Here is a 10,892-nt window from a genome sequence, read left to right as displayed (position 1 = left end):
TCAAGACCATTCACATGGGTAAAAACCGACAGACCCTTAGTCAGGGTTATCCACCAAGAGTGAGCCCTGTGCTTGCTTTTTTGCTGCCATTGGTATGGCTACTCTGAGCTGTTTTTGCCTTTAGTGCGGAGGGGAGGAACCTGGTCTCTCTCACACTGCCTCTCCAGAGTAGCTTTTACTGACAATGTTTTCTCCTCACCTCTGGGAAAGTTGTTTGGCAGAGTGCCCTCTCCTGAACTTGTGGATACAAGTCGTTATGTGAAGAAAAAAAAAAAAAAAAAAGAGGAATAGAGACAGTCTTTTAAAATTAAAGCACAAGGCTGGCTCAGCTATTTTGTAAGATCAGCACAACAATTAGCTTTACATTTTATCATATTTTTAAATAACATTTAACTAAAAAGATACAGGCATTGCATGATATTCTATGAAGTAAAACATGCTAGCACTTGTCAGAAGTGCTTGAGCCAAAAATGGCTTCTGGCTGCAGAGGGGTCTCTTTGCCTTGTGTTTGGAACACTTGCCTAGGCTTTGCCTGTTGAGCATTCTTAACCCAGGATAGCTAAAATCCCACCGTGGAAGGTTTTATGCATAATCTTTTAGAGGTCAAATGGGAGCCAGACAGAGCCCTCTGGAAAAACACATAGGGAATCAGAAGAGCCTTAGCATCATGTGGTCACCGTTACAGATAGGGTTATTTGCAGGGAGTAAATATATATAGGGCACAATGGGAGAGCAAGGTCAACATGGTAATATTCAAAGATTCATACCTCATCTCAGCTGCCTGGAGTTGTTCCTGGGAAACAGGTGGCAACTATTCTCAGCCCTCCCCTCAGATGTCAAGGTTCAGGGTCTTATTCCTCCACATACCCATACTTAGCATGACATCTGATCTATTATGAGATCCTGTGAGGCAAGTATTATCCCCATTTTATAGATGACAAGATTGACCCTTACAGCAAAGGATGCATTATAAATGCTGTTTATTCCTTTAGCACCAAGTTCCACAGGTAATAGGAATATTGCTGACATTACATTAAAACAATAAGAATTTTAAATGGCTTTGTTGCCATTCTAAACTTGTCTAATAATAGTTCATTCTATTATCATGTTTTTTTTTGTTTTTTAAAAAATGTTATGATGACAATCATAATCCATATCCTTTAATATAAAAGAACAATAGGATATTAGCAGACCCAGGAAAAGAGGCCCCAGCTTGAACTGGTCTAGGAATGGCAGGAAACCTCCAACCACCTGATGATTGAGTTCATGTGGGACTTATTCATGCTTGTCTTGTAGTGCTAAGTATTGTTAGCATTTTAATGTACACTTTCATAGTTTTGTGCTAAGAAGCTTTCTGTAAGCATATTTACATTTCATACAAACAGGCTGATACTGTATGTGTAGTTCTGCAAACTTTTTATTATTATTTTACAATGTACATGCATATGGGTGAAAATCCTGTACTAAAAGACAGAGAGCACTGTAGTTGGGTCAAAGGCTGCTGGTAAGGACGTGACACCTAAAGCAGAGTTTCGGCTGAAGGTTAAAGCACAGGGCCTGGCAAGTATCTACCAGGGAAAGCAGGGCCAGCAGTGTTCTTTCTCATCTGAGAGGTCAGAATTGAAGGCCAAAGGCATTACAGGTATGGGATGTCATGTAGGCCCCTCTGGCCCCTGCCTCCGCCCCCCCTCACTCCCCTGACTCCCCGTTGTTGGCCCCTGGGGACTAAAGCATCCTGTGCATCTCTTGGCATCCAGTGAAAGCCACCCGTTTTCTGCCTTTTCCTCAGTTCCTCCTGAGCCCTTGTCACATCTGCACACTCTCTCATCATCTCCTCACTGCTTACGTGCCTGTCCTGTAAGTCCTCCTGGGAGTTCTTGGGAGAATCGTCTGTCCCCCTGTCTGTTTTTCGTTTTGCTTTCCGGGGCACATAATCTTCAGCAGGGCGCTTTTCTGCTGCCCGGGCCTCGCTGCCTGCCTTTGCCTGGGAGTCGGCCTTGCCCTCCCCTTGGCGCTTGCCCTCCCCTTCAGACTTTCCCTGCTTTTCTGGCTTCCCCTCATCTGGTGGTTGCCCCTGCTCCTCTGGCTTTGCCTCCTCCTCTAACTTCCCCGGGCGTGCTGGCTTTGCTTTCTTGTCCGGCTTCTCTTCCTCATCTGACTTTTCGTCATCTTCAGGCTCTACTTCGTCTTCTGGCTTTCCCTCCTTTTCCAGCTTCCCTTCGTTTTCACCACGGAGTTCTTCCATGTCAAGATTTCCCTCCTTTTCCTGTGCCGAGGGTAAAAGGTGGGGAAACAGGGAGCAAAAAGATGAGATGTGAAAGACTAAGAACACAAGCTCATTAATGTCTGTCTTTGCACCTGGCCCTTTGCAGGGGTCCTGGTGGCTGTCCCAACCCTCCAAGTGCGCCCTTTGCCTGCACCCCTCCTCCACCCCGAGACAACCATTCCATGTCAGGACCTTCCACGCACTCGGTGGGTGCTCCTCCGGGGTGGCAAGCTCTGTCTGTGTTACATAGAATGGCTCTGGAAGAAACAGGCTGTAGGAAACCAAATCCTGGAGCCCCAGCCCCTGTTGCCATTAATCACTGACCTGCAGGGATCCTGCGCAGGTCGACCCTCCTTCTCAGATGTCACAATCCCTCGGAAACAACAGGGACCTACAGGCAGGATACAGCGCATGCACAGAGACTGGGTACCTGTCCAGCAGCCCACGTTCATCACCTAACCTTTCCCTCCGTCACCTCCCTCCCGCCCCCCCCCCCGCCCCCGTATACCCCAGCCGCCATTTCTTTTCAGGCCTTGGGCACTAAATCGGGATGCTCTCCAAACTCCGTTTTACTCTGCGCTCTCCACTTGTACTCTGGAGGCAGCCTGCCCCACCCCCACTCCCCTTTTGGTCTGGGTCAGTTTTTCTTCATAGCCCGGAGTGTGAGTGGATCACTTCGGAACGCATCTACATCTCACGTCGCACTGCGGGGGCCCTCTCACCCCAGCCTGCTCTAAAACGGATGGGGAGTCTGAGGGAAGGGAGCCGGTTGCAGGGGTCCTCCTTCCTCCCTCTCCCCACCCTGTCTGCTATGTTCCCCCCCCCCCCACCCCCTCACCGATCTCTTGGATCCCTTCCCCCTTCCTTTCCGCTGCTGCTGGTTCCAGCTGCCACCCCTCCTTACCACCACCACCACCACCACCACCACCACCACCACCACCACCGCTCCGCTGGCAGAACCAGAATTTCAGTACTGACCTGAAGAGACCCGGGACAGGCCTGTGCCTTCTCTGGCTTGCAGAAGCCCACTCGCAGCTAGTCCGCTGCTCAGGGCAGCTCAGGGAGCTGGCTCTGCGCGGGTGCCAGTACCAGACCGCAGGGCGGGCAAACGGACGTGGGGGCTGGTGCCCACGTCTGCGCCTGGCCGGTCACGTGAACACCGCGTCACCCGAGTTCGCCCCCCCACAAGCCTGACCCATGTTACCCTCCACCTCCCTAAGGGACAGTGATGAGGACTGTAGGAAGTGTGGTTTGCAAAGCCAGAAGGTGCCTGAGAAGAAGCGTGAGAAGCTACAGGATGTTTTACTTGGTGCATCTTTGATATGCATACATCTCTCTCATAGATGCAGGTTACAGGTGGGACAGTCTTATCAGAAATGGTATTTGACTTGGTCTATAGCGTTCAGCTCATGAGCCACGATAACCTGCTTTCAAACCAAGTCTGGGTGCAGTAGCACACACCTGTAATCCCAGTACTCAGAAAGTTGAAACAAGGCAAGCCTTGGCTACAGTGAGTTCAAGGGCTACAGTGAGTGCAAGGGCAGTCCAGGTATCAAGACTCTAAAGCAACCCATGCCGCGCCTGCTCAGAAGCCTAGTTGCTATCCAGAATATTCCCTAGGGTTCTGTTCTAGGCCTCTTCTGGTTCTCAATTTCTGCGTGGTCTCATTCATTTGCCTCAAAATACTGATTCCTAAATATGCATTTCCAGCCTATTTTCCCCAAATACCAGACCGTTGTTTTGTTTTCCTTTCAGTAATAGGAGTGTTCTCCCAAAGCCCTTGAAAAAGAACTTGAAATGTTTTTATTTCCCTGACATGCTAGTTAATGAAATCTCATGCTATTCCATTGCATCTATTATCCAGCATATTCTCAGTGTAAATTCTCTAAGTCTTAGTCAGTCCGTTACCGTCTTAGTTATTACATCCACTGTTGTGGTACCACAGTGCTAGTGTTCAAGTAATCAATATACTTAATAGTAGTCCCAAAGTATAAAGTATGTTTGCATGTAATTCACATATGTTAAATAAAAGCCATAAAACGTTTATTTGAAAGAAAAGACAGGAGTTCTCAACTAAAACAAAAAATCATTTAGTATGTGCAAAATTTGAGTTTCACCTTTAACACCAAAAACAAAGTCATCTTCTATTCAAGAAGTTGTGAGGAAATAAAGTAAAATTCATGATAGTTTTAGCGTTGCACCTCAAACTAACAAAACCAATGGCCAGCACATGGCAAGGTCCTTAGCAAGTTATAGGAAAAGACAGTCATATTGACAATGTATTATCCTAAGGCCTGGAACCACATGGCTGTGGGGTGGGACTGTGCCCCACAGGGGGTTGGTATCCCGAGGCACTGGAGCTCAGGATCCACAGGGCTGTAAGGTGGGACCGTGTACCACCGAGGAGGGATATCCCGAGGTATAGGAGCTCAGGATCCACACGGGTGTAGGGTGGGGACCTTGTCCCACGCAGGGGGTGGTGGTGTACCCCTAGGCACTGGAACTCAGGATCCACAAGGCTGCAGGGTGGGACTGTACCAAGAGGGGGCGTCTCCCCAGGCACAGGAGCACAGGACCCACAGGACTGTAAAGTGGGACTGTGTCCCACGCGGCGAGGGAGTATCCCGAGGTACAGGAGCTCAGCATTCACAGGGCTGTAAAGTGGGACAGTGTCCCATGGAGGGGGAGGGGTATCCCGAGGAATGGGTTTGAGAGAAGGCCTCCCTAACAGAGATTTTGCAGCTCCCAGAGGAGATTATACCCAGCTGAGCTGAAAACTCTGGTATCTTCTCTTGGCTTTTTCTTTGCTTCTTCGCTTCTTCTTTTCTTCTGAGCTTCAGGCAGCAAATCTAGGAGCTGCTGGTCAGACACAGCCTCTATATAGGATTGCTTAGGGGGCGGGGCTTTCTAGGGCAGACATTTCCAGAGTGAGGATTGGGGGTGGGGGGGGCGGTTTTAAATCCTGAGCTTGCGGGAACTTAGGGATTGGTGGGTTTTCCTCTTCAGGGATTGCTTGGTTCTCCTGTACTGGAATTGGTGGGGTTTTGTGCAGACTTTCCACCTAAAATTAGCATAATCTGGGAGATGTCCCACTGAGGCCCTGGAGATGGCAGTTGTGACAGAGAGGTGTAGGGGAGGGGCCTATTAACTCATGCCTCAAGTGATTTATACAGACTTGAACTCTAAGCTAAACAAAACAACTTTCTTTAACTAAACTATTAATTTTTGCAAAGGGGTCAGATTCCTGGTCCTAGTCCTTGGCTGGCAGTGACAGACCATGTAAAGCTCCCTGCCTGGGAGGACTGGCTAGTTTAAACATTGTTGCTACAGAGATGGCAGCCTCCAAGGAGCTCACAGACTAGCTCCACTTGGACACTCCCCCTTCCCCCTGAGTTGCCTGTTAGCAGCAGCCATATCTGAAGCCTCAGGCGCTGCTGCCTTCTCTGTGGCTTCAACTTCTCTGTTTCTCCAGGCATCTGTCTGTCTGATCTCAGGTCCCAGGGCTGTGGAGATTTAGCCTCAGCTACTCTGGAGTCCTGAGATGTTGCTGACCGAAGGTGACCGAAGAGGCCAGCAGCACAGCCAGAAGATCTGAGCACCCCTTTTAGGGACCACTGAGGTGGAGGGTGGGGTATGGGACCCAGAGGAGCTGAAGAGGGGCCACACAAGGAAAGATTGTATGGGGAGCCCAGAGGCAAAACTTGAAGCCGACTGGCCTGGCTGCTGGAGGTCCTCAGGCAGGGGCCTGGCCACTTTCCTGCAAACGATACAAAGTTTTCAAAGTATGCGATGTTAACTAAGGGAGACTGTGTCAGGGAAAGCCTTCCTGCTTGAGTCAGGATGAATAGCCAACAAATAGAAACAGCTGAGAGCTCACATCTGGATCCACAAGCAGGAGGCAGAGAGAACACACTTGGAATGGCTTGAGTCTTTTGAAACTTCAACATATCCCCCAACAAAGCCACCTCCTAATCTGCCCCTTAAAATTCCACCAACTGAGGACCAATAATGCAAACATGAGCCTATGCGGGCCGTTCTCACTCAAACTTCATTTAAATTAGAAAATGTTTGAATTGAAAGATAATTAAAATAATTATGTGCCAACCACTTTTTGTAAAAACAAACAAACAAACAAACAAACAAAAAACTCATGAACCAGAGCTGAGCCATACTTATAAGGATATTTACAACATTAAATGTACATATTAGAAGAGACAAAATACTCAAAATGAATGACTCAGGCAGTCAACTTCAGAACATGGGGATAGAACACTAATCAATTAAAATTATAAGTAAAGAGGCACACATCTAATAGCAAAAGTTAAACAGAAAAGACAGAATAAAAAAAAATCAATACATATACTGTGAAATAATGAGAATACTCAATGTGAGAAAAAAATGAGAGCACTGCTTCAAGTTTTACAGGTGAAAAAAATCTATTAGGACAAACTCGTTAGTAATTTCAAAATGAAGATGAATGAGATAAAGTCTTACTAAAATGAATCTTATAAAAGTTGAAATACAAATAATTATAAAGTCTTACTTACAATTTCTTTTCACTGGTAATAAGGGTTAAACCCAGAACCTCTCACATGCCAGACAGACACTACTATAGAACTAACACTCCTAGCCTTTGGTAATTTATGTTTTCAGACAGGATCTTGCAAAATTTCCCAGGCTGCCTTTGAACTTGTGATCTTCCTATCTCAGCTTCCAGAGCATGTAGGATTACACCGATGCTCCAAGTTTATTACTCTTTAAATATCCTATTTTCTACTAGGAACATTACAGAGCCTGAAAGACTTCAACAGTGACTCCCACACATATCTTAATGGGATAAAAGATATCTATCTAAAACAAAGCCTTCTAGAGAATTATAAAATAGGAAAGCCAGGTGTAGTGTCGCATGCCTGTAATCACAGCACTTGGGGAGGCAAAGACAGGCAGATCTCTGTGAGTTTGAGGCAAGCGTGGTCTACAAAGTGAGTCCAGAACAGCCAGGGCTGTTACACAGAGAAACCCTGTCTTGAAAAACCAAATACCAGCAAAACAAAACAAAACAAACAAACAAACAAAAGCAAGCAAGAGAATACTTACAAGTCATTTTAACAATGCAATATAACCTTTTGGTTTTTTCATTTAAAAAATTTTTATGTGTATGAGTGTTTTGGTTGCACATATGTATGGCCCAAGGGGTGCCAGAAGAGGGCACAGGATCCCCAGGGACTGGAGTTACAGATGGTTGTGAGCTGCCATTTTGGTTCTGAGAATTGAGACCAGGTCCTCCAGAAAGGTAGCCAATGCTCTCAAACCAGGACCATCTTTACAGTCCCATAACCTTAATATTAAAACTTGACAAGATGATTGTGAAAAAGGAGAAACACAGTCCAATCAGCATATGTGAAAAACAATCCTGAATGAAAATTAACCTGAGCAAATATGAGAATAATGTAGCACACACAACATATTCCAGTTGAAAGATTAACATAGCATCTCAAAACCAATTGGTATAGTTCATGTTAAGATAATAAAGTACACTTATTAAATCATTATGAATTATAAACCAAAGTGCAAAAAAGGTATTGATGTTAATATGAAGCACAATTAAATGCCCTTATATAAAATGCCATCTTTGATTTATTAAAATATATTTGCAAACCAGGTATTGTGAACATTAAATAAAATGTCCAGTGCCAAAAGCTTTGCTATTGAAATCGGTAATAAGACAAGAGTTATAGTTTCATTTCTGTTGTAGTGATAAAAACATGCTGACAAGGAGCAGCCTAGAGGAGAAAGGATTTATTGGCTTACAATTCCAGGGCACAATCCATCACTGCAGGGAAGTCAAGGCACCAGGAACCAGAAGCAATTAGTCACATTCACAGTCAAGAGCAGAGAAAGAATGAACGTATACATGCTTACTACTCAACTCATTTTCTCTACTCTTATGCAGCCCAGGATGCAAACCCAGGGAATGATGCTGTCCACTTGTAGGCTAGGCTTCCCACAACCATTAACATCATCAAGACAGTCCTCCATAGACATGCACGTTGACCAACTTGATCTAGACAATTTCTCATTGAGCCTCTTTTCCCAGGGGATTATTGTAGACAGTGTCAGCTTGACAAAACTAACCATTATAACTTGGAATATTCAGGTCATTCCAAAATTTTGCCACAGAGCTTAGCCACCAACAAGAAAGTGGAAGATGAAGAGACAAGGACAAAAGGTAGGGATTCTGAAAGGAAGAAGCCAAACTGCCATGCATGACGATACTATTATACAATTTAGGAAATCTAAGCATTTACATATAAACTTTATAACCAGTAGTAATGTAAACTGACCTGGACGACACAATATGCGCATTATATTTCATTTCTTTTTTAAAAGAAGCAGCTTTTATTAATATAAAATTCACAAAAATCCATCATTTTTACTTTGGAGACAAGGTTTTGCTACATATCCAAGGCTGGCTTCAAATCTTTGGTCTTCCTGCCCTTATCCTCACAAATGTGAAGATAATAGGTATGAGGGCATGGTGTCTGGTTTGAATTCCTTTTAAAATATATAACTCAATAGTGTTTAGTGTATCCACAAAATTGTACACCTATCCCCACTGTTTGATTTTAGAAAATACTTTTCTTTCACCCCTCCCAAAACAAACGTTGACCCCTTCTATCACTTTAGTAATTGAAACCTTATTTCTCCTTTTTAAGATCTTAGAAATTATTAATGTAGCATTATTATGAAGCAAGAAGGATTATATTCAAGACCAGTCTCTACTACATATCCAAGCCTGGCCTCAAAACAACAAGAACACAAACACTGAATTCAGGCTATCAAGATGTCCCAATAAATATAAGAAGTTGAAAAGTATAAATAGTATATTATATAATTGTAACACATAAACATAAGTCAATAATCAATAGTAGAGAAAATCTGGAAAATCTCTTATGTTTGGAAATATTTTCTTGCCCTTTTCTTGCATCATTCTTTCTGTCATCTTCTGATACAACTTAATTTCACTTTAGAGGATTCAGGCTCTACCAAGAGAATGCTTCCTGTTCCAATATAACTAGTAGAGGCTAGTGTGATAGGAAAGTAAAAAGCCTGCCACAATAAATAATGAGTAACTGCATTTGAAAAAAATAATTCCAATATTAAAAAAAACTGATGGTAAGTGGTAGGGATGAGATTGGAACTCAGCATGACTTACCAGTTCATGATCTTCAATGCTTTGTCATCCCTTCCACATATCTGAATCTCTACCCTGTGAACTGTACATGCAGTAGCGGTAGGCAGGGATGAGGGCAACTATTTTAAATTTGCAGACAAAAAGGCAGTGTTAGTTATGAAATTCATTTCTGTGACTTCCAAGGTGTTTTCTAATAAACTTAACTACACAATTCAAGAAGGCTTTGTTCCCTGAATCTTTTTCTTTATATATACATACATATACCTACCCTCTAGGGGAAAGATTTTTATAAGTGGCTTATGCAACAGTTGTGCTGGAATGGAAATTACCCAACTCCATCATCTTCTGAACTTCCTATGTTATGTAAACCAAAGGATAGAAAATATATAAAAAGTGATTCTTTGGAAGTTCACTAAAAGATAGAGATGCAACTGGACAATGACTGAAGCCCCTCCTTCTCCAATATCTTACTACACTATGAAGGTTCTAGTATAGCAGAAAATTACCACTGCACCAGCTGCAGAACACCCAGAATCTTTGTGCTGAGTACCTAGGAATGTCTAAAATTGGGAAAGGAGACAATACTGAAAAACTGAGTACCAGTAGCAATAGTAAACATTAGTCAAAACGCAACTTCTAACGAATGTAGATGCTTACACTAGAGGCTTATTTTTACTTTATTTACTACTATCCGGTACAATACATCTTTTTTAAAGAAAAGAAACTTACAGGACACATCAAAAGGAAAAGGAAAGATGACCGAAGAGACAAAATATCCATCAGAACCATTTTCAGCTATCACAAAGTGCTTGAAAATATCAGATAATGACTAATTGGTCAATTTTTAAGGGTACTAGTGGAAAAAGTACATAACAAAAATGAATAGATAATATATCCACAGTGATGGAAACTCAATTGAAGTTTGGAAGGCAGATGCTAGAGGTGAAAAAAAAAAAAAAAAAAAAAAAAAAAAAAAAAAAAGCAGAGGGGCTAGAGAGAGGAGTTACCAATTAGAAACACTTACAGCTCTCCTACAAGACCCGAGTTTGGTTACCAGCATTCACATCCAGGCTTAACTACTGCCTACACACCAGCTCCAGGGCATACAACACCTTCTTCCACAGACATCTGTAAACATGTCACACATGCACATGGACATGGGCATGCACACAGATGCACACACAAACACACACACACCATACATATGCACACACAGCGTGGTAGAGAGGGAGAGAGAAAAGTTAAACAAAAAAAAATTTCAAAAATGAAACAAACTTAAATAATATCCTGGATTGTCTGATAACAGACTGGGCATAGCTAAGACAAAAGTCAGCGAGTTTAACAATTCAGAGTAGTTAAGTTATAGAATGAACCTGAACATCCAAAACAGAGTACTGGGTAAAGAAAATGTGAATATACACAATGGACTAC

The 10,892-nt window shown here is 43.3% G+C and overlaps 1 protein-coding gene across 2 annotated transcripts; it reads right to left on the bottom strand.

Moving 5' to 3' along the window:
* Positions 1–1,399: 1,399 nt before the first annotated feature.
* LOC127185082 (transcription elongation factor A protein-like 3) lies at positions 1,400–3,411 on the bottom strand. 2 transcript variants are annotated; one of them, XM_051141627.1, is made up of 3 exons: positions 3,245–3,411; positions 2,591–2,657; positions 1,400–2,266 (listed from the first exon to the last, which is right to left on the bottom strand). In XM_051141627.1, the coding sequence occupies exon 3, from the start codon at positions 2,243–2,245 to the stop codon at positions 1,637–1,639; it is 609 nt and encodes a 202-aa protein (XP_050997584.1). In that variant the 5' UTR covers positions 2,246–2,266; positions 2,591–2,657; positions 3,245–3,411; the 3' UTR covers positions 1,400–1,636. The 2 variants fall into 2 exon arrangements, with proteins under 2 accessions (XP_050997584.1, XP_050997583.1); XM_051141626.1 differs by having other exon boundaries at positions 1,400–2,272; positions 2,592–2,657.
* Positions 3,412–10,892: the final 7,481 nt, after the last annotated feature.

Source organism: Acomys russatus, chromosome X, assembly GCF_903995435.1.
Source record: "Acomys russatus chromosome X, mAcoRus1.1, whole genome shotgun sequence".
NCBI classification, from domain to species: Eukaryota; Metazoa; Chordata; class Mammalia; order Rodentia; family Muridae; genus Acomys; species Acomys russatus.
The sequence above is the reverse complement of the archived record's forward strand: the minus strand, read 5'-3'. Positions and strand labels throughout refer to the sequence as shown.